General features: G+C 35.4%; 2 protein-coding genes across 2 annotated transcripts in view; one reads left to right on the top strand and one right to left on the bottom strand.

Annotated features, from left to right (window-relative positions):
* Positions 1 to 595: 595 nt before the first annotated feature.
* Ahcy (adenosylhomocysteinase) lies at positions 596 to 20,680 on the bottom strand. Its single transcript, XM_071585591.1, has 8 exons — positions 20,553 to 20,680; positions 18,614 to 18,804; positions 12,730 to 12,882; positions 12,437 to 12,625; positions 10,296 to 10,511; positions 8,954 to 9,151; positions 3,094 to 3,288; positions 596 to 1,111 (listed from the first exon to the last, which is right to left on the bottom strand). Exons 1-8 carry the CDS (start codon positions 20,578 to 20,580, stop codon positions 980 to 982), a joined length of 1,302 nt encoding a protein of 433 aa, XP_071441692.1. The 5' UTR covers positions 20,581 to 20,680; the 3' UTR covers positions 596 to 979.
* Positions 20,681 to 21,032: 352 nt separating this feature from the next.
* VhaAC39-1 (V-type proton ATPase subunit VhaAC39-1) overlaps positions 21,033 to 25,171 on the top strand; it is a 19,196-nt gene continuing 15,057 nt past the window's right edge. Inside the window, exons 1-3 of the mRNA XM_071585602.1 lie at positions 21,033 to 21,271; positions 21,343 to 21,514; positions 21,609 to 21,787. Of these exons, the coding sequence (XP_071441703.1) occupies positions 21,151 to 21,271; positions 21,343 to 21,514; positions 21,609 to 21,787 (472 nt within the window). The 5' untranslated portion in view covers positions 21,033 to 21,150. The remainder of the gene's footprint in view (positions 21,272 to 21,342; positions 21,515 to 21,608; positions 21,788 to 25,171) is intronic.

The raw sequence follows: 25,171 nt of genomic DNA on the forward strand, positions 1-25,171 counted from the left end.
CCTAGACCTAAACAATAGATGCCATCAAAATGATCAAGAGGGAATCAAATTTTATTTTAAAGAAACGGAAATATAAATAAAATTAAAAAAATATGGGACTTGAGAGTAACACTATCCATGAATTCAACTAAGAACTCAGTCAAAACATTTTGATGAACATAATCTGAAAAACAAAAAGTTTATTGAAGGCTGAGTGAAGCTTTCTAAAACATTAGCATGCTAGGAAGCCACCATATTTAATAAGTTTTAAGATTTTAATGAGACTTTTGGGAGACTATATATTCACAGATGTTCACGTGCGTAATTTTTCCATATACTCCTATTGTATCTGGAGTCATATTTACATGGATTTTATTACTTAGCAATATTTACTTCACATTTACTTGGTCTTGAGAAACACATTTGACAGCAAAATAATTCTAGTTGGGTAACCTGGCAGAACTCATAATTTTGACCGCAATCAGGCTAAGGTCTTGCAAAGCAATAAGAGGAGGAATGGGAATATCCTGAATTGGAAAACAGTTCACTAAAAAAGGTGAACTCTAATGTGAACATGAAGTAAAAAAGTAACAACTTTCATATGGAATTAATTACAGCTAACATTTATGAGAGAAATAACCTTTATTTTGCAGCCATGATAGTATTTTGATACAAGTATAAGTTCATTTTTTTTCAGATCTTTTGCTGAGAATATGGTTGCTAGTGTGAAGACATTGTACAATTGTGCATTGGTCAGCATGTAAGTACTTTTACCATGATAATTGAATATTTGAAGTTATTGAAATGGTAACATAGTATGATTATATCCAATTCGTTTGCCTTCAAAAGGAATTGAAAATAATGTTCCTCAAAAATCATTTCTTAAAGCTCTCCAGCACTATTTCATTATAAATTCAGAAAGTATGAAAAAATAGACCATTTTTGTAAATCTATCCATCTATTACTCTTTCATACTCCAGTGAGGAAAGTCTTTCCAATCTCAGTATCGGTAATGCTCTGGCTTGTAAGGTCCTTCCACATTGACTCCCAAATAAGACGACTGCTCAGGACTGAGGCGGGTCAGTTTAACACCCAAGTGCTCCAAATGAAGTGCAGCAACCTCCTCATCCAGCTGCAACATAAAAAAGAAATGACTTTTAGAAACTTAGCAGCTTGAGTGGTGACCACAGTTGGATTTAGATCCACCAATCAACTGTTCATGTATTCTCTCAGATGCATAACACACGCTTGGTCATCTGCTTCTATGCTAAAGGTAAATCTGCCTTTCAAATCAGATCACAACTGTTGCAGACTCTAGGCTGACAATTGAAATGAGTTCAACAAACGTATCAAATACTTACACATAGGTATTTACAATCTTCAGTGTAAACTAAACACTCATTACAGGAGTAAATGCATCTATTATTGTGGCCTGATTTGATATCATGATGACATTATAAGTTTAAAATAAAGAAAACATACACCCTTGGGTGAAAATGAGCACAGCAGGAAGAAGTGAAGATGAAAATAATGGGAATAGGATAAAAACTTGGCCAAATTCCTCGGAATGGATTTGATAGGGCTTCTATTAAAATCACCAATCTACTTCCACGAAACTCATTCAGAAACCCTTTTCATGATAAAATTAGCCAACCAACCACATTTATAAACTCAAAGTTTGTTTTCATAGATGAGGGTAGAGTTTACAAAATATTAAGGCTTACGCAGCCAGTGAAATTTACAAATCAGGTTAAAAAGGGGGAGGGGGTTCTTTCCCTGGACCACCCGTGGTTTCTCATGAAGATCTGGAACAAAAACGGTCACACAGCTAGGGTGAAACAGGGTGCCAAGAGCCATCACCAGGAATCAAACCCAGACTTTTATATAATATTTGAATATAATATTTTCCATTAGAGAACCTTCTTATCCAGCTAATAATATCATAGGGTAACACCATGAGGCTGAAAAACAGCCATTCAAGAATTAAATAACTGATAATTTGAAAAACAATACTACACTATATATATTATTTCCAAAAAGCAAACTTATTTGCTTAATTAAAAACACTGGAATTTTGCCAGTGATGGTTGTTTTCTTTGCATCATATTAATTGTAAAATTTGAAGTACGGCAACATTTGCTAAAAGTGATGCCTATACTCTTTAATTATTATAAATTATTCTGATTGTCATTTTTACATGTAATATTATAAAAAGTAGCTACTTAAGAGAAGTTTTAGCATTAACTACTTGGTTTCAAAGTCTGGAGAACTCAAAAAACGTTCAAGTATCAATTTAAATGTACGATCTCACAGTCGAAAAAACAATTTCAAAATGGATGGATGTATCTGTAACAGCAAGTAATGAGACAATATGTGATGGAAGTGTGGTGTGACTATATTGACTGTATTTGTCTTAAGTTTAGGTACTCGAAAATCACACAAACTTATCCAAACTTCAAATCTCATAATATTAGAAAAAATAGAGAGTTCAGATGAAATACACTAATACAATTTTTTGTCTGAACTTACCAGTTATTTATTATTGTTGGTACATTCTGAAGTACCTCTCTATGCATTGGTTCAAATTTAAGTTGCTTACTTATGTCCAGGGAAAACTTTAATTGCATGAATTACAACTAGCACAGAAACTTAAGGGATGAATTACCAGCATTGGCCTGAGACTTACTGAGAGGGCTCTTTCATTTGGCATTATTATCAACTATTCAATTTTCAGCAAAGATTTACTTTGATGCTTTAAATCAAATAGGTGGAATGCAATTATAATTTTCCCCTCATTTTACAAATTCGTGTTCCTTCCTCTTCACAAATTCAGTATTTAGTAAGAGACATGAGAGTAAGAGTTGCAAGGATTCACAATGTCAAAATCATTGCAACGGGAAAAACAAATATTTTATAGAGACAAAAAAAATATTATACTGAACATAATAAAGGATAGATAAATTATGACACATGAATGGAGTCCTCAGTATTTTATCTACCCTTTCTATATGCATCTATATTTGCATAATTCACTGATAGTTTCGCGACCCAAGAGCATGTATGGACAGAATTAAAATTTATATTCTATGGAACCTCGAAGAGAAATATACTCACCTTTTTGGGTAACATGTGCACACCAATGGAATAATGTCCCGGCTTAGTCCACAGCTCGATCTGAGCCAGAACCTGATTGGTGAATGAGTTAGACATGACAAAAGACGGATGCCCCATTGCACAGCCAAGGTTCACAAGGCGACCCTCAGCAAGCAGAATTATGTTTCTTCCATTTGCCAGAAGGTAGCGATCAACCTGTCGGATATTAAAATGAAATTCTTCAGTAAAGAATTGTAGATCTTTAACAAGATTTATGCATTAAATATTATTTGTTTGATTAATTGGTACTTCATTTATTGGGTCATTGATTAATTTTAATCCAGTTTTCCCAACGTAATTCTTAAGATGAAACATTTTAGCTAGGGAATGGAAATCAATAATAAGTAGAGGACACATCAGCAATATCTATCTTATGTGTAGATGGTTCTTACTAGAAAGTTAAAGGGAGGTTAACTCTGATTCAGCTAAATCCTCAAAGGAGAGAGAGCAGAATTGGTTCACTAATTGAATTGTCAAAAGTTTATAATTTTTTCCTAACTAGAATAACAACAGAAATATAATTATTTGCTGATGAGTGATGACCTAGTCTTTGGAATAAAGGGCATGCTTGTGCAAAATAAGAGAGGTTACGTTTACTTTTTCAGAAATACTTAAGGACTCATTCATCACCATTTGAGTCGGTTACCCATAAGAAATACTATTATGTTAGATTCATAAAGATAGTTTTACAAATATTCCTTTGTTATGCTGCAATTTAAAGATGTTTAACTCTAAATGCTTTGGAAAGGATAAATTGATGCTTTATCAATTTTACTCATTGCATCAGAATAAATGCAGTAATTAATTTTAAGGACAAACAAGTATACATGGGATGTTGAAGATTGTGACAGAGAAGAGAATGTTCGACAAGCAAGGAAGAGGCAGGAATAAGATAGGGATGTTAGATAGAATAAAAGGAGGAAGGAAGTACATAAGAGTGGAAGAGAGGCTTATTGTGAAGTAGGATATTGGATTGTATTTTGTTAGGAGAGACATCGGAATTGTTGCTGTACTGCTTGGTAGCTTTTTTCCATCCTTAACTCGTAATTACCAACCAATAATAATAACAAGTATATGTAATGCATATCCCACCAATGTTGCCATATGGAATTGAGCCAATTAAAACATTAACTGTTAAATATTGTCAGTTTAAAGATGTTTAAATAGAGGGTCCACACAATAAGTATCGTGACTGGTTTGCTGTAGCCTCAACGGTGGATGGGGGTTGGACCGGTTGGCTCGGTGGAGAGGTCCCCCACCACTCAGGCGCAATTTAGTTCAGTTGCCTCTGGGCATGCATTAAGAGGTGGATTTCTGTGACGTGTGATTGTTTGTGGAGTCGTCATGCCAGCATGGAGCGAACCATCGAGCAACACTACGCTGTGAAGTTGTGTGTTTAACTCCGGAAATCCACGTCGGAGACCCTTGAACTCATTAATCAGGCTAAAGGGGATGATGCCTTAAGCCACACAAGAGTTTTTGAGTGGCACAAAATGTTTAAGGAAGGCCGGGAGCTCGTCGAAGACTAGCACCGCGTCGGACGCCCAACGACCACTCGAACCGATGCTTACGTGGTCAAAGTGAAAAACGTTTTGGACTCAGACAGGCATTTAACCATCGCCTTTATCAGGGAGGAGAGCAGCCTTTCAGTCGGAACCGTTCACACCACTGTAACAGAGGATCTTGCGATATGGAAAGTGTGTGCGAAGCTGGTGCCGAAAGTCTTGAGCGAGGAACAAAAACTGTGGTGGGTGGAAATTTTGCAAGAAATTTTGGACGGCATCCAGGATGATGAAGATTTTCTCGACAATGTTATTACCGGCGATGAAACGTGGGTATTCCAGTACGACCTGGAAACAAAACATCAAAATTCAGAATGGCACACACAGGGGTCCCCGCATCTGAAAAAAGCTCGGATGTCAACATCCAAAATCAACACCATACTGATTGCTTTTTTGACCGACTTGGCATTGTTCACAAGGAGTTTGTGCCTACTGGAACAACCGTAAATGCTGCATTTTACGTGTTAGTACCGACATGCCTGCGAAATCGCATGACGCAGGTGCGACCAGCCATTTTGAAAAATTGGAAACTTCACCATGACAACGCGCCGTGCCACAGTGCGATTGTTGTGTGGTTCACAACATTCAGTTGCTGGCGAAATTCAGTGTGGCAACGTTGCCTTACACCCCCTAGTCCTAACCTGGCTCCACCTGACTTTTTCTTGTTTCCGCGAATAAAAAGGGAGCTCCAAGGATATCGGTTCGACTCCATCAAGGTGGTTCAAGCGGCGACGACAAAGGCTCTGAACAGTATTCCCGAAACAGACTTCCAGCGGGCTTTTGACGAGTGGCAGACGCACCGAACTAAGTGCATCGATGCAGGAGAAATGCATTTTGAAGATTATTAAGTAATTGTAATGATAACTGCAATAAATTTTGATTTTTGGAACCAGTCCCAATACTTATTGTATGGACCCTGTAATATTTTTATTCCATCTTGTCACTTTTATGATAAAAAGTTCATTATTCATTTATGATCATACACACTTCTTTGAAAAACCTCCTTGGCTGCATGATGATTAGCATACGTAAACTTACCTACTAGTATATGTATATTAATTTCATAGTGATAATGAGGTTTATTTATTGTTTTGATTACTTTTTTTCACCCCAGATAGCATTTAGGATAAAAGTACATGCACAGATGGCTGAAATTTACATTAATGTCAAATGTAGATATACCTCTATTGTCTATATTTAACTGATACCCGCAGTATTGGTTCCAATACTAAGAATCTGAAGTTATACTTCCTTTCAATCACCCCCTTCTCTTTCATGCCTGTCACTCTTTACCACTCCGGCTGGTCTTATTGATCATTGCCAGTAGTTGAGTCATGGCCAATGCTAAACTTGGAATGGTCTCAGAACTACAAAAAAAGATGTTTCTCAGACCACCGGTTGATTAGAAAATTCCATAGTAAAGTTTTGTTTTTCCTATGCTTGTGAAATGCTTGTACATACCAGATTTCCTTGGTTAACCCATTGCAGTGAAATGACAAGTCTAGTTTGTCATGAACTTCCGATGCCAAATAGTGCAATGCTGAGGTCAGCTCGTAATTTTCATAATTTTAGCACTAGTTAAGGGAATAATATAAATATTTTGAAAGTTTAAGAATGTTAAAACATCCATACTGTACATAAAGAACTTGTATTTCATGAAATATGATGCATCAGAAGTATTAAAATGATTTCCTACGAGTAGCGATAGATGTGTTCTCTATGTTCTTATGGGAAGAGTGTTCGTTCGTCAACTTTTTTAAATCCTACTTTTGGGCAGCAGATTTGAGATCGCACTTGCTCAGGAACTACTTCCCAGATCGCCATGAAATAAATTGAGTACTCTTCCATACATATTATGAATTCGAAGGATATATGCTATTTTAACACAGAAAAATTTAAAAATAATTTTTCATCAGTATACTATTGGTAACATTATTTGTGGAACAAATGTACAATTTGGAATCTTTGACAAACTTTTAGTTTAGCCATCCTTCTGTGACATTATTTTCTTTTGTTTTTGTAATAGGTGCCCACCCAAAAGTATCAAGTTTCCTACCCACTATCTTACTACTTACTATGTCTACGAGTGTTATATGTTGAGCTTGCTTTCTTGAAAGGGGTGATCCAATTACTCTACGAGTCATCTTCCCAGCTTTTCTCATGGTGGCTACACAGTTCCTTCATGATAAGCTTAGTTTGAATGTGATCATTCATGTAGTTAGACAGTGTGTGTTATAGGTGGTTGTTTCAGTTTTTGTCCACGTTTGTTGTATATAGTGAGGTGAAAACTACCCTTCAATGTATAAAAGAAATATAAATGGTGTACGTGAAAGTGACAATGAGAGTATTGAACTGAATAACAATGGATGATTGGATGATGAAAAATTAGATGACGACAAACCAACTGAAGTAGAGAATGAAACCTGCAGTAAAACAGAGTGATGATAGCAAAGTCGTGCTAAAAGTTCAAAAATGTATCTTGCGTCTATCAAGCAGTGGAGATGAAGCATCTGCAAACACAAGGCACAACCTTTGCTAGGAAAGGGTTACATCTTGTACCTTGATAATTGGTACTCATCCCCAAAATTATACTTAAATTTACTGAAAAATGACACAAATGTCATAGGAACTGTAAGAAAAAATAGAAGGAATATGCTAAAGAAGCTTTCTTCGATGTCCTTGAAAAAAGGTGAAGTTTACACCCTCTCCAGTCGTACATTGCTGGCTTTGAGGTGGCGTGAAAAAAAAAGATGTTCACATGCTCAGCACAAGGCATTCAAATGCTAGCATTAAGGACAAAGGAAAGAAAGAAGAAGGAGAGATGGTAGCCAAGAAAGTGCTTAAAAACCAGGTTGTGTGATAGTTTATAATTGAGGAATAGGTGGTGTGGAAAAACAAGACCAGCAGCTGGCATGCCTCCTGTTGATGAGAAAGTTCATGAAAGGATATAAAAAAATGTCCTCACTAGTTTTTGCTTGGATGTTGCAGAGGCATTATTGGCAAAGGTCACTCTGCCTAATTACAATGTTTATGGACGACCTTCACATGGTGACATACCTGTCTGATTGCAAGCTAAAAATTGGGCTCATTTTCCTGAGAATATCCCATCAACAGCGAAGAAACAACATCCAACAAAAAGATGCAAAGTATGCTTCAAGAATAATGTCAGAAGTGAGACAACCTGGCAGGGTAAGCACTGCCAGGTATCTTTACATTTGCCAGAGTGTTTTGAGAAGTATCTTGCTTACTCTGATTATTAATTTTTTACATGTATATAATATTATGTATTCCAATCTATTGTATAATAATGTTGTCTTGCTTTAAACATGGATACATCCCAATTTTTAACTTTATGTCTAGATTTTTCAATGATGTATACGTAATTTTCTTTTTTGCTAATATTTAATATTATTATTATAGTTGTAGTTTATAGGAAAAATATCTTGATAAAAAACTAAGAATTAAACTAGATACTTTACAATGTGAAATAATAATCACTTTTTATTTCACTGTTCTATGTTGATTACGAACTACAAAATATCATTTCATTACCTACCATTGCATTTAAAAAGAACCACAGAAAAAATAAATAGAGGATAGGAGCACAATGTTCACAAAATAATTGAAGTGGGAGGGGTTAACAGACATCCAGTGAGATTATGTTGAGTATGTTGCAAAAAACTTAAGAATTTTAATAGTGCTTTTAAAACTTAGACAGAATGGGTTTGCCACTTGCCACTAAGGTAATTATCACATTCTGTTGGGCCACTCATTAACTTTCAGAAACATTTATAAGCCATCAATAACATCTTTTCATTCAATTGCAAACTAAACAACCTTTTCTCTGGCCTGTCTTTGTACTAGTGCTCTTCTCTTTGCCCATCAGCGTTGTACAAAAAACTAAGTCGTTAGTTTCATCGCATTAGGCATCAGAGGAGAAATTACATTTGCGGTGCAGGGATATTTGATTTTAGGTTAAGGCTGGGCAATTTGGACCTGTAATCCTCGACCTTTAAAACAAACAGCATTTACTCCGATAAAATTTAACAATCAGTTTTGTTACTTTCTAAGCAATTGTCACAGTGATCGCCATTGGGTTATTTATTGACTTCATTCAACCCAATTATCACCAAGTCTTTATCATGTATAATACTCATATTTTGATTAGTATTTGCTCTCATAAATTGATATCCAGCTATAACAGATATTGGATTACATGTAAAATGGCAACTTCAGAACATCATACCAATAACACATACCTGGGGTTTAATGTTGACTTTGCTCTTTGAATTCTCTTCTAGCCACTGAGCCTGCACTTCACAATCAAAGTGGCCAATATTGCACACAATAGCATCATTGGGCATTTTAATAAAATGCTCTCCTCTAACTATATCCTTGCAACCCGTTGTTGTGACAAATATCTGCCCCACACTAGCAGCCTCCTCCATTGTAGTGACCTTTTGGATTAAAATATTACATTATTATGTACAATGTGCTTCACATTAGATCATTTTGAAACTTGATAAAAAAATATAACCACAAAAAAACTATGATCCTCTGGTAAATTCATTAAATTTTACTTTCAATAGGCATAACATAAAATGATATAGTAAAGAGGGAATTTCTTGCACAAATCAATTTCACCCTCAATTTACCAAACGTCCATAAGTTAGTTAAGCCTAAGTATAAGCTTTGAGGGCCCTCTTTTATAAAACATAAAAACCAGTACCTATTTATAAATTTGATTTAATGTTACATTTAAACTTTGTTTAATGTTGCTTATCTAAAATCTGTCCAAGCATTCTGTATATGAAAAGAAGTCAATCACGTCCACTTGAATTTCAAATCTGCCACAGTATCTATACAACTTGTGCATCAAATGAGGTCATCAATGGGTGAACTGTGTGGTAAGTAATCATGCTCGAAGACTAAGATAGATTGTTTGAAGGGGGCTGGAGCCCAAAACTTCTGGGTACATTATGGCATTGCAGGTTTTACTTCCCTCCCACATGCCAGAGGGGGGACAAGAGCAACACAATACAGCCCCAAGGGCTATCCACCCATCCAACCTCCATACAGACCCAACGTTGCCTTATTTCAGTGATCTAATGGGATTTGGCATTTCAATGAGGCTAGGTATTTGCTTGCAGACTTGTAATAGATTATGCACAAAGCTCCAACCAATTTGAATATTGTGGAACTCTCAATACCAGTTGCAAGTTGCATTCTGTTGTTTGATACATAGTATCAGTTGCGTATGAATGCAATTGTAATAAAGTTTTTTGTCCTCAAGGTTTAAGCCTCATATACAACTAGGAATTACAATGTTGACATATTTTCTTATAAAGGTTTCTTAATGAGTTGAACATGGCATTAACAAGCAAAAGAGAGGAAAATAACAAGACGTGAACAAAATATAATCAAAATTTGGAAGAAAGTGAAGAAAGCATTTGCTAAGACAGTCACTAAATCTCTAAAAATAGTTGTGAATAGATAGCAATAACAAAACAAAAACATACATAAAACTGATGGCCTATTAGTCAAGCAGAGTTGAGACTACATTTTATGGGTAACCTAAATATATCCAAGGTGTGGACTCACTTGGTATCCCTCCATTGCTGCCTGTAATGCATTGATTGGATCAATTTCTGTAATTATGACTCGAGCTCCAAATGCTCGCAGGGCCTGTGCACACCCCTTGCCAACATCACCATAACCAGCAACCACAGCTACTTTGCCAGCCAACATTATGTCAGTGGCTCTCTTTATTCCATCAACAAGGGACTCTCGACAGCCATACAAGTTGTCAAATTTACTCTGAAAAAGATTTGAATAAGTTAAAACTTAATTAACACTTGATTATATTAGTAAAATAAAGGCACTATGTAAGTTGCAGTATTATTCAATTACGCCAAACAACATGGAAAGATCCAATTCAGCCTGGTAATTACTGATCACATCTTTGTAGGATATTTATATTTCCTCAGCCTAACAAGTGCTTCTCCACTCATGTTACATTAAACATTGGTCAGACAGATTTTAACACAAAAATAATTCTTAATTCAATTAGAAAGTACAAATTTGCTTACACATTGCATCAAGTAGAATAATTGTTCTTGTTATCAACTTTACACTAGGATAATTGTGAGTGATGTATGAACAAAATTCACGGTAAATTCTGCAAATAATGATTAGCATAAAACTCATATTATCAGGATTTTCAGGTTTATACCTATGACTAGACATTTTACTTGCATTTTCTTAAATTAATTTTTATGAGGTAGGATATTTGATTTGTTATAAATTATACCCAAAATGGGAATCTGCCTCTAGTGGAAACCTACAACTCAAATATACAATTTGCCACCACTTCCAATAAAGACTCAAGTTAGGATCGAAGCATAGCTTAATTGGCACATCATTAGGCTTCTTGTCATAAAGATACTAGGATCAAATACTGATGACAACTCTGGAGAACCAGATGAATAATTTTTACACTTTGAACTTGTTGCATTTTAATGCATATTTGTGGATGTGTTCCATTTAAGACACTGTCATGGCATCTCCCACAGTTCTTCGAAATACTCAGGCTAAACACTGTGGGCATAACAGTTTCAGGTTTAACTTTGTGGAATTCCTTCATTATGAGGGTAGCAAGAAACTAAACACTTCCACTTTATTGTGGAAGTGTTAAGTTTCTTTTTACCCTCACAAACTGTGGGGGTGCTGATGTGTGAATTTCATGTGTCATGGGTAATACTACATGGTGAGCATTCTCCAATTTGTTAAGTTAGTTATTTTGGTTGGTTGTGAGCAATGGGAAAACAATTTAATCCTCTTTTTTATTCCATTATAGAACAAATCCACATCAAAGCAAGTCTAATCATTTTGATCACACAACTTAAGCAACCCATTAATGAATTTGTCCATCATGCCTTGAGTATGTTGTTGTGGGTGGAAGCTTATTGAATTTTTTTTCACAATATTATAATTTTCTTCACTAATCTTTATGCAATCATCTTAAAATTTTATTCTATTAACTCCTATTACTGGTATAAATTTATCTGAAAGCAATATTTTAGTAGTTTAAGATTTTGAATTAATATCCTGATTTTTATTGAGGACACCTAGGAATATGTTTTATATATTTGCCCAACCTTTTGATATACTCAACACTTCTATTGAACTAATTCTTACAAAACAAAAACTTTTCAGTTCAAAATGACACATTTATCTTGCGATGATATTAATATTTCTTATTTTGAATACTTGAAGACAACATTTTTAAACCACTCGTATACCAAGTAGCTTCACACCTTATCAGCTATTTAGATAATACTATTAGAGTTTATATTAAATAATTAAACTCCACAAATCCCAATGCTGTTATTTATTTTTCCCCTTTCATAGAGATATGGTTATTGTGCCAAAGAAATTGCTTGCTATGAGCTATCACATCTGCTGATGATGGGTAACATTACACTTAATGAAATGAATATTTATTCAATATGACAATTGGTGCCTGGTGTATTTTCTGCTATTTGGTTCTCAGGTTTTGTAAAGTTAAAGGGAAGGAAGCTAACATTATTCCTTCTGCAACTCATTAATCACCATTAGCAGCTATGGAGTGCAGCAGGATAAGCAGTCACTGTCATCAGTAGAAGTTACCAGAATATCCTTCTACAAATGAATTATGCTTCCTTCGCCACGGTATAAAAGAGAAAATAACCATGTGCACCTACCTTGGTTACCGAATCATTAACATTGAATGCTGGAATTTTGAGAGTCCCTGTCTTCATCATTTTATATAAATTATGTACACCTGTAGTGGTCTCTTCAGAGAGACCCTTTATTTCAGGGAGGAACTGTGGATACTTGGTATGAACTAGGTTAGTCAAGTCACCACCATCATCAAGTATCATATTGAGAGGCTACAGCAGTCATGAAAAAAGAGAGAGGAGCATTAGAAACTTAACGTAAAACACAGTTAACAAGATGCCATAAAACTTAACTAACTTATAAATGGATACCTCACCTGGCCATTAGCAAAAATTAGGGTTTGCTCTATGCACCATATATATTCTTCATCAGTTTCACCTTTCCAAGCATAAACAGGAACGCCAGTAGCTGCTATGGCTGCAGCAGCATGATCTTGAGTACTGAAAATATTACAACTGGACCACTGTACCTGAAATGTGACATCAAGAAATTTCAAAGAGGAGAAGCAATACATTTGCATAGCCATAGACACATTACTGTACAGGGGTGTAATATGGAATGATTACACAAAACGTGTCACCATTGTAATTCATAATAGATTTTTCAAATGAAATGTTGGCACGTACAATTTTGTTTATTTTTTCATGCCTTGTAGAGTTGGTTTTGGAAGGGATTGAACACTGCTCATGCTGGGCATCATGATATGGCCAGAAAGAGATAGGGACCTTTGGTATTGAAAAGATTCCTAAGGAGGGAGAGTTGGAGAAAGAATGTACGAGCACTGGCTGGCTCTCTCCTCTTTCCTAAGCTGCATAGAATTTATTTTACTTTCTAGAGTGCATACAAAAGATTGTGCATGTCTAAATGTGTTCTCTCATCCTTTCTGTAGCCAACTGTGTCTTTCTATTTTGCATATTAATTTCAATCACAATCAATCAGCCTCGAAATCTTCAGAATTTTTTATTGAGCAATTTAAAGAAAACACAATGTTGACATGGGTTAGGCATGTGATGATAAGGAAAGGGAGAGATGAAGTGTGCCAAAAGGCTACAATTTAGGAGTAAAGAATGATGGCAGAGAGAAAAGAACTGAGTTTTGCAGAAGATATAGCTAATTCAAGTAAATTTTGGTTAAATCACCACAGCAGACAAAGGTACACATGGAAAATACCGGTTGACACAGGGATATGTCATAGTTAGACATAGCTTCAGAAATAACTTGATCAAATCCCAAAGTTTCATGGGAGCAGTAGCAATTTCAAATCATAATTGAAGGCTCATGAAAGTAATGTTAAATTTATGAGACTAAGAAAGTTTAGAAGTATGAGAAAATGGAATGCTAAACACTTAATTGGGGCTAAAAGGAAGGAATACCATGAGGCAGCAGATAAAACTCCCAGGGCTAACAAGGGGATTGGTACAGTAGGAGAAATATATGAATATATTGAGCAAAGAATAAAGACAGTGGCAAACAATAGGAATGGTAAATAGAAATGGGGGTTAGGAAGAAATGGAACGCAGATGATAGAGCTAGGAAGAAGGATGAAAGAAGGAACTGGAAAAACATGAATGGATATTAGTGAGGAAAACGTACAATGAGCTACTCAATAAACTGAGGATAGAAAATAATAGTGCAAAGGAAACCTGGAGGGAGATCCAGTGTGAGGATGCGAAGAGTTAACTGAGACAGGGTGAAAAGGGTGCACTATGCAGGAAGGTAAAGGAACTCAAGATTCACTAAAGGAAATCTCATTTGCAGCATTAGATATACATCAAGTCAAATATCAATCAAAGAAAATGACCCAGTTACAAGATGAAATGAATATGTGGTCTGTGCAATAAATGCGCGAACTGGTCCAATCTGGTGGCCAGGATGCTGAATATAGCCCCACCCATTAGCGGCACTAGTTGCCTGAGACCCAATGAGCCATCTGTGCTAGGCAAATCGTCGAGCTGTGTGTATGGTGCCAGTTATGTTAGTTTCTGTTGTCCTTGTTTTTTTCCTGTTGGTTGAAAATGGAAATTGATGAAATCACGGAGGAACAAATCAACATCAAGTTTTTGGTGAAGTACAGTAAAAGTTATCAAGAAATTACTGAAATGTCGACAGCTGTTTACTGTGATAATGCTCTGAAGAATACATCCGTTTTCAAGTGGATTAAGCATTTTAAAGATGGCCGACAAGATGCCATATTGAGGATAACATTGATCGTGTGTAGCCCCTTGTCCTTACCAATCATCGAAAAACTGTCCAAATGATAGCTGATGAACTGAATTTAGGAAAATCAACAGTGCACACTATTTTGACCAAACATGATGGATGGATCCTTCACCATGACAATGCACCTGCACATTCAGCATTGATTGTCCGCCAGTTTCTGGCAAAAAATTCAATCACTATCCTTGATCATCCTCCTTATTTGCCAGATCTCGCCCCCCATGTGACTTTTTCCTATTCCCAAAATGCACAAATGTAATGAGCTGACATCACTGGGAAGACCAAAATAAAGACCTTGCAAAATAAAGGTTTTATGGCCTCAGTTCACATATTTATTGACAGGGTAGTGCCTAGAGGAACTTAATGAGGCTTTCAAGACATGGATGTAGAAAAGAATGGAGAAAAAATGGACATAAGGGAAAACCAACAATGAAGTCCTTCGAATCAGGCAGGAGGAGATACTTAGAGGCAACAGGATGTTGAAGATTGTAATAGAGGGAAAAATATTGGGAAAGCAAGGTGGAGGAAGAGAATAGTTGTTTTGAATGCATTTAAGGGCATAGAAAGTATGCAAAGTGAAAGAATGCGTAATTGCAACATGCAGTATGAGGTTTAGAGTTCTATGCATGGTGTCATCAAATTATGATTTGGGGTGTATGGTTGTTTGTAACCAAGGCATACCAAAGACCTACTCTACCTGATTGACTACTTCCAATGATAACATAAAATACTACCAAGTACCTTTGAGAAAATTACTTGACTTTTCACACAGTATTTTCTTGAACCAGTCGTTCATTCCATTCACTCTTCCAAAATATAATCTCGGTTGACCATTTGCAGTACTTGCACCCAATTATTGTGCATAAAAATCAACATTAAAAGTTTACATGCACATAATATCGTCATCTGCAAAATTCATGACAGTTAATTGATTGTTTTTAATTAATTAGTTTACTGAGCAAAATTGGTGAAGTATCAATCGCAAGAACATCACCACTTATCACGATTTTTACTCCAGCCTTAAAATAATTTTTTATTCGGCGCGAATTTTCTTTCCATCTCTATCACAAAATAGACGTTTCATAATAATCGTTATCTCCGAATGGTTAACCATCATTTGTGTCAAAATTTACCAAGAATAAAATCTCAGACGTTCTATCAAAATATGATAGAAAACTGCATTGGCAACACTGATGGTCTTGCCCAGCATCCGCTCCCTACTTCCCATAATCGGATGACAACATTGGAGTTGATAACGAACGGGTCCTCGTCTTTTGAAGGACAGAAGCGACCTCATAAACTTCGACTATCATATCCCGCAGAGCTAACAAATCAAGATCGCCCACCTCCTCTACTCAGCAGGCTATCATACATACTTACTTCCTACATCGTTCTTATGAAATGAGCATTCATTCAATTGAATGAATACATAATTTTGCACTAAAATTACGCAATGACTACTTCTTCGTTCGTTTTGCATTAAATGTTAATAAAAACGTTCAGCGTTGGTTAAAGCAATATACACGCTCGAATATGGCAATATAGAATAAGACTTCAGATGACTCATTGTAAAAACTGTATTTTATATTCTTATATTACACGCGACTAAATTTCTTCGCGTGCACGGTAAACTTTTTAGGCTTATTACATGGCACAAGCTGACAGCAATACCTCACTTGGAACAACGGATAATCCTTCAATTGGTTAACCGGATGTCGGATTACGGACGATCTAATGTATTTTATAATAATATCAACAATTCTTTAAGTTTCCCTAGCTACGTATATCAAGTAACCCATTGCGTAAGGGGCACGACGTCGCGGCATATTGACGCTAGCGATTGAGACATGCTTGTAAGGAAGCTGGTGTTGAGCATCCCTTTCAAGATTTTCATAATTACATTGCAAACTCGTGACTAGTCTCATGATCTTGTCCTCATCATTAAATGACGATATTTTGGATTGCACCTACTAGGTGCCGCGAACTAAAGTTTAGCGCTGGTTATCGGAGATCCAATTTCCATGCAAAGACTTTCAGAAACGTATTTTATTTTTTACTCTGGGAGAGCGTGAATGTGATATGGTCATTAATAATATGCTTCCAACATATGGAATTTTATTTCACCGAGTTATCTACAGAAATACGTGTCAGGCATTAAAAAAACCCAAGAAATTTACTTGCAATTGGCAGGTAACTTAGCAACAAATGCCGAAATATTAAACAAACTGTTATTGAGGAAATATTTCTGAAAGATACTATCCTGAGAAGCTTCCGTAATTGTTCTCATAAATTAGGCTATGGTTGAATTTTAAAAAGTTTAAAATAATCGACTGAGTTTTAGATGTTCATTTATGAATATAACATTCCTATTTTCTTGGATGTTAGGTTCCAGGAATTTTCCCCATTCTCTGGGTAAGTCTCATACGCTTAAGTATTCATATATTCATACTTCTGAAAACGTTTTTAACTCCTCATTTGTTAAAGAATGAATTTCCTACAAAAATGATTTGAGATGTGTATCTTATACTATTCTCTCTTTAAATATGAATAGGGACATATTTAGGTTTCAAACCAGCTTCAACTTCATTAATGCCTTCCAAACAAATTGCAACATCAGTAACATTTCACTGAACATCTACTCCTGTAATATGATGTCAACTTAGTGATGTGGATTAGGGCTCAATTATTATAAATTTCAGTCAGGCGTGGGGCCTAATTACCATTATTTTAAAGTCATGTAAATTTGCCAATTACTTGCACTTCAATGTTCTTCATGGTTTGATAAATTTCAGGATTTCCAGGTTCCCTAACAACTAAATTATTTCAGCAAAAAAATCTAGGTATATAAATATGTATATATATACACACACACATACATACATTAATATACATATATGTATGCATACATATGTATGTATGTGTGTATGTGTGTATGTGTGTATGTGTGTATGTATGTATGTATGTATGTATATATATATATATATATATATATATATATATATATATATATATATATATATATATATATATATATATATACACATATATATACACATATATATATATACACACATTCAAACACGAAATCCCGCCAAACGGCGAATAAATACTCATATATACAGAAACATATATAAGGAAAAGGGATAGGAACACGTATAAAGGACGAACACAATAGAGGTGGGGAAGGCGGAATCGAACGGATCACAAGAGTAAAAATATCTCCTCAACCGGGACTCGAACACCGGATCTTTCCACTTGCCGGGCGGATGCTCTTAACCACTTGAGCTATCGAGGATATGTAATTTACCCTGAGATCCGTGGGTCTTATATGTCGCTTGAGGAGATATTTTTACTCTTGTGATCCGTTCGATTCCGCCTTCCCCACCTCTATTGTGTTCGTCCTTTATACGTGTTCCTATCCCTTTTCCTTATATATGTTTCTGTATATATGAGTATATATATATATATACACATACATACATATACATATTTATACATACATATACATATATATACACATACATATACACATATACATATATACATATACATATATACACATTTGTGTGTGTGTATACATATATATGTATATATTTGTGTGTGTGTGTGTGTGTGTCTGTGTGTGTGTATATGTGTATATGTGTGTATATATATATATATATATATATATATATATATATATATATATATATATAAAGTTCTGGGCACCTGCAGCTCCACCCAAGCTATGTGATTTTTTGGGTACCAGGTCTTCCTGGGAAACCATAACTGGCCTCCCTACCCTGATGTGTTAATTTCACATGCCGTCGGGCTTAGTACTGGGTGAACTCTACCATCACCTACTAAACCGACCTTTGGGTAGATTACTATGCTTAGGGTTTATATATAATGGGAAATACTAATAAATATTCAATATATATAAACAAATATATCTACATAAATAAATATATACACACACAAAAGTATTCACATTCGTAACTAACCTCGGCACCCAGTTCAATGAGAGTTTCTATCAGCACAGCAGTTTGAACAGTCATGTGAAGACAACCGGCTATTCTGGCTCCTTTAAGGGGTTTTGATGGACCATATTTTGTACGCAGTGACATCAGACCAGGCATTTCATTTTCAGCCAATATGATTCCTTTGCGACCAGCATCTTTCAAGTTGATATCAGCTGTAATTAAATTAGAATTTAAGGCAAATTTAGGAAAAAAACTAGGCTGGGCCCTAGACCCTACAAAATGGCATTACAATTCCCAAATGAGCAGAAAATAACTAACAAATTGATGTAAAAAATATACAGCTAAGTCAGCCAGAGGTGGAAATGCAGGGTAAAATGATATTTCCAAGAATTATTAGTTTCCCTCTCAAACAGTTTCAGATAGTGGGCAGGGAAATCTATGTGGAAAATAATAACAAAATGTTGGACTCAAACATCATTAAATTTGAAAACATAATCCAAAAATATTTGTAAGAAACTTCAAAGATTAAGAAGTTTGATTGCCACCTTTCATGGATTCAAATACAATTTCTTCCTACAAGAAATACCCTTCAGCAGAATTAGCAGTATTTTTCAGCTTGTCCCTGTTTGGCCTTTCCGAGGAAGAAAAAGATATTCATTTAGATAATAACATTGCTGGATTACACGAGTTACTTTCAGGCTCTGCTTTGGACAGATTTTCAAAATGGCAATAGAAAAAATTCATCCTCCCATGGATTTAACTTTTCTCATGGTGGTCATACCAGCATAACAAGGATAATGTTAAATATCTTCAATCAGAGAACTAATTGCAAGTAAATAAGGCAGAATAAAGCCATTACCATCACCGGTAGACAATTAAAGTAATTACAATAATGTTACCAATAAAATAAATGCAACGGAAATAAGATCTGGTGCTTTCCCGGCGTGTCTACTTAATGAAGTTTTCTCGAGTCCTCCACCAAGGGGAGGGTAAGCAACGCAATTGAAGCTAATAGTAAAATTTGCAGTTTTCAGCTCCAGAATCCTCTTGGTCCTGAAGACTTAACAACGAGTAATCAGTACGAGTTTTTAAATTATTACTGCTCCAGAAGGGTGATAATGGGGGTGAATTGAATTCAATGAATTGAGAATGGTGATCATGCATTTGCGGTACTCTATCCAAACTAACAGAGAAGTCATAGGTATAAGTAACCAAATAACCTTATATCTGAAAGACGTACATAGGGGAAGCTAACTAAACTGAGTATCATAAAGCAGGGGGAAATGACACTAAAAACTGTCTGTTTAATCAAATCTTGTGCATTATTAGAATTTATCTTCCGAATTGTAACAAATTAATTTCGAAAGTGGTTGGAATGGGAATTAGTTTGGAGATACGTTCAGTTTTGGAAAAATTTGAAACATCGACAACTGATTTAATGAGTATATTCAATGACAGAATATTTCCTACGAATGCCATTTAAAAAATGTTTTCACAAAATACAGTAATATAGAAAGAGTTATTCGATAGCTTTAAATAGAATTCGAAAATATACCACCCTGATATCTTTAAATTTTCAGGAAAAGGAGCGTAATATATAGAATTAAACCCTGAAAATTTAAAGATAATTATTCAACCTTATTCAGCAGTATCCTGAACTTAATGGATTTCGGATCCCTGAATTGCATCTTAAAGGCTTTCAGGAATAATTGAGAGAAAAAGCTCGAGTGACGCACGACGGGTGAAAGGGTCAACTGATAGCGGTAAAAAATGTTGGCGATTATAACCGCTGTCAGTTAAAACCTCCACTTAATTGAACCATCAATTTATTAATGAAAGAGTACAGGACAAAATGCTTATAAAACAAAATAGCTATTTATAGACCATTTTAACCATGCCATGTGCCTTGACAGTAAGACAAAAATGCCGCTCAAATGTAGTTTCGTCACCGATGACTTACCGACTTTATATGCTGGCTTAGAACTCATGGTAGCGGCGATGGATAGATTCCCAGTTAGACTTGAACTTAATATCAATGAGGTCAAGTACAGAACTCCCGGCTTCTTTTATAATACAAAAATTAGAGGAAAAAAGAGACTGTCGAAATAAAGCCTGCAAGTCAGTACAACTGTTAAAAATATGCTTGATAATAGATTTAATGAGAGCTTATCGCCGAATTTTATGCATCCTAAAAATTGATTTGCCAATAAATATTACTCTTTGGATATATCAGATCATCCTACTCATCCACGACTTAATGAATTAATTAAAAACCGACCCTTCCTTAACTCTTTATGACATGCATAACTAAGGATTTACTTTATGCACAAACCTGATAAATGGCTTTATAAAAACATCATTAATTTTTACTGGCATATCTAAATTACTTAGTAATGTTTAAAATATGTCAGCTATAAGAGTGCCCAACTTGCTCTCGTATTTCGCCATACGTCACGTCCTATAGTCATATGATCTATCGGGGTGAAATTGTCTGTCGTCTGTTAAGTGTTGCCTCAAGTAGTTTTTGTTATTGCAAGTGAGATTGTTGGGTCTTAAAAATGATGGGATGCATGTTCAACATCGATGGGGGTTATTTGGAAGGTCTCTGTCGAGGTCTGAAGTGTGGAATACTGAAACAGACTGATTATCACAATTTAGTGCAATGCGAAACTTTAGAAGGTATGTATGGGGTGGAGTAAATATTAAAATTCTGTTTTAACTTCATTACTAATCGCTGTTTTATTTTTCAGATTTGAAGCTACATTTGCAAGGCACAGATTATGGAAACTTCCTTGCAAATGAGCCTAGCCCATTGCAAGTGTCAGTCATCGACGACAAACTACGAGAAAAGCTTGTTATTGAATTTCAGCACATGAGAAACCAAGCTGTTGAGCCTCTTTCGACTTTCTTGGATTATATAACGTTAGATTATTTACTAATCTATACATTTTTATTAATTTCGCGGTAATGTTGTGTACTAGTGATCTATAACAGACTTTTCGTTTCTCCATTGCAGGTACAGCTACATGATTGATAATATCATTCTCCTAATCACCGGCACACTTCACTCACGCACTATATCGGAGTTAATACCCAAATGTCATCCCCTTGGAAGCTTTGAACAAATGGAAGCCATTCACGTTGCCACCACTCCCACTGATCTCTACAATGCAGTTCTTGTAGACACCCCACTGGGTAAGTGATTGTTTCAAGTCATATTTACTCTCCAAAGTTGAAATAAGCGCATTATTTTCTGCGTTTACGGATAGCGGGATTAGCATTTCACGGCAAATACTTAATCCTATGTATGAACGTTTCAAAACTTAAGGAAGTGCCTCTACAAAATTATGCTTCAATAAACGTGCTTTTAATAAGACCTTTGATAAACATATTTACTTATTTCCCTCATGTTGTACCTCCAAAAACTACCTGAAAACATGTAAAGTTAATTTACTTATATTGGTATTTGTCAATAAGCGAGTAAAATATATTAGTTGATAAAACTTTATCTTGATATACTTGCAAGAATTTTTAATATTAAATGCTCAGACAGCGTGAACATCGATATACATGGGCTTCCCTAATACTCTTAGGTACCCCTAATAATAGTAGAATATTAAGTGGAATACATAAAAGACTGTCCAAAGTGCTCACTGGATTGGCCCTAAGTATTTTGGTTCTGATGACTAAAGACCCATGTCCATTCCACATTGGGTTGTAAGCAGGTGATGGGGAGACAACAGCAGCACCACCAATTGGTGGTGATAGCTGCTCATTAGCACCCTGTGTGTCTGCTGCCCTCGTACCCCTTATGTCACCCTATTCCTACATAAAGGTGTTGAAACTTCCTTTTTTGAAAGCGTTTTTCATTTGAAAGAAGGAAATAATGTTTCTGCACCCTGTATATCAAGTATCAGGTATGGTGGTCTCATTTTAAAATGCCTTGGTGTCTTACCATAGAGGTACATGGTAGCCTGGTGGACAGTGTTCCTAGCAAGGCGAATGAAAAAATTCCAGTGCAATCCTGGCTTTCCTGGGAAAATGTTTCACTCATTTTATGGCACAAAATTCTCCTCTTGAGGTAATTCTAAGGGGTGCATCTGCCTTTACATATGTCATTCTCCACTAACCCAAGCAGCTTCCATGCCCAAAAATGCCAACTGCTTAAGATGTCAGAAAACTGAAGACAGCCAAAAAAATATTTTAGTTGTCAATGTAATTATAAATAAATTTGAGGGTATAAAAAAGTGAGACTAGCCTCAATGTGATATCCCTGTTATGCTGTTCAGCAATTGAACAATTGTAGTTAACTGAATAAGTATACTTTGTATTTGTCACGCTTATCATACAACTACTTTATTACACTCCAGCTATGATACTTACATGATTATTACTCCACGACTGATTTTGCTGCATATTGTAAAGATACAATACATGTAAAAGTACATCAATTTCACATTATATATGGCCCACATATATCACAAGCTACAGAGGAATAGGTAAACAATTACACCTTCAGGCCATTCTCATCTTTTTTGCCCTTTTCTTCCCAAGTCAATAGTTAATGTGTGGTTTTTTGCTTCATAATTTGATGTTTTGTTACAGCTTGGCACCTGAAGCTTCTTACCCTGAGCTTCTTTGTAGAGGTTAGGTATCGACTAAATACAACATGTTTTTGAAAAGTTTGTTTCTTCAATACCTTGCTTCGAGTGTGTATTTCATCTCATTGTCTATATTTCATTCTCCATTCTCTCAACAGCCTTACTCCACTCATATCTCAATATATTTCTCCTGACAAAATCAAAAACATGCTCAAAAATCAAATCAATGAAATATTTCCTTAATATTTCATGTGAATTATGGAGAGATTGTGAATTACAGGGAACCTTGGTTTGCTCTGCCAATAAATTTCTTTGACTAATGTTACCTTCTCCAATTTTAAGATTATTTCTTCAAATCTTGATCTTGATTCTAATTTAAGGTATTTTCTCCTTATTTTGATACTGTGAAGTGTTACAAGCAGGGTGGCTCTACGAATTAAATTTTTAATGTTTTTATTATTCCTGATGCTCCATGCTATTTAGATTACAGTGTTGATTATTCTGTTTTACATATATATTTTCATTAAATTTCGTCTTTGGCAGAGTAGGCACAGAAAAGCTTTGAGTCGGTAAATGAACTTCCACTTTACAATATTTGTAATGTTATTTAAGTTGCAGAATATCATACATATGTAGCTCATAATTTATATTATATAATGTAAAAGTATGATGTCAATACACTAAAATTGACTTTGTTTCTGTATTAAAGTGTTGAAGCACCAGTTAAACTAATTAATAGCATGATCCTAACTTCTATTGGAAAATACTGATACAAATATCCAATTGAAAGTTTAATATTTCGTTAACATTAGGCTGGAGGAATAAATATGTCGCATGTTCCGCCAAATTTTTAGAAATGCTGTCTGAGATAATGTTAAAAATTAAATAAAGGTAATTCCAATGAAAAAACTAAAGCTGTCGGCCCTTACTATTGATAAAGAAGTTTCATCGATTTTAATACTGAAATAAAAATAGTTCCATAAGACTATGGGCACAGAAGTGGAAGGTAAAAATGTAGAAGTTAAAAAGGGGTTACTGTTAAAACGGAATTAAGCAGGATAAATTTTGCATTTTTTCCTCCCTGCAGTACCTTTACTTCTACAACTGGAGATTAAGATTGGAAGAAAAGAATAGAGAAAAAAAGAATGAGAATACAAGAAAAACCAGGAAAAAGATTTGTGAACTAGGAAATTTCCAGGGTAATCAATGAGAAAGACTTCAGTTGAAACATGCAAGGGCAAATTCCTCTATTATGCATCATGTGATGCACAAAAATCTTGATTTCATCCAGGATGCTAAGTTCACTAAAGCTTTAGAGAACATGTTGGAGGGGAAATGTTTCTATTAAACTTACAAAAAGGAAATGATTCACATTTAAATTTGATCATGTGCACAGAGACTTGAGTATCAGTTTTTAAAGTTAAATGGCATTATTAGAGAATTCTCCCCCTAGGATTACAATGGTGGATATGGCTCAAGAATTCTGATGACCCGTGGAGCTGTGCTGGTGAAAGAAATGATAATTGCTCCCACCAGCACAGTAAGGACACCCATGCAAGATAGGTCGAAGGGCTGGAGCCTGATGAAAGATCCCACAGCATCTTTTTGTTGATGTGGTGACAGCAAAAGCATTGGATAGGATACCCCACTCAAATGAGCACCTCAGTGGGCAGTCATTTGAGTTATGGTGTCACTTCAGAAGTACTATACAGACTAATGAGGAAGGCAAAGGGAAACCACTTGAGTTAATTATCTCTTGCTACCATGATGGAAATACATCTGCTTATGCGTCCTGGGAAAGAATTAGAATTATACTTAATTCCAGTGGGCCATGTATCATGCTCATCAGCAGGAGAAGTCAGACTCCTGTAGTCCTTATGTCATGAAATTCTTGCTAAGGGAAATCAAAAACAGCACTACAGTAGATACAGAAGGGGGCCAAAGTAGTTTGAATTGTGACGCAGAATGTTAAGACAAT

This window comes from Hetaerina americana, unplaced genomic scaffold (assembly GCF_022747635.1).
Source record: "Hetaerina americana unplaced genomic scaffold, ioHetAmer1.1.p SCAF_1, whole genome shotgun sequence".
In the NCBI taxonomy this organism is placed as follows: Eukaryota; Metazoa; Arthropoda; class Insecta; order Odonata; family Calopterygidae; genus Hetaerina; species Hetaerina americana.

Coding starts and splice junctions, on each gene's coding strand:
- Ahcy (XM_071585591.1), bottom strand. CDS start 20,580: ATGAGTTCTAAGCCAGCATATAAAGTCG. Junction 10,512..12,436: donor TTAATGATTCGGTAACCAAG/GTAGGTGCACAT, acceptor AATCTTTTTCAG/AGTAAATTTGACAACTTGTA. Junction 1,112..3,093: donor TGCACATGTTACCCAAAAAG/GTGAGTATATTT, acceptor TTTATGTTGCAG/CTGGATGAGGAGGTTGCTGC.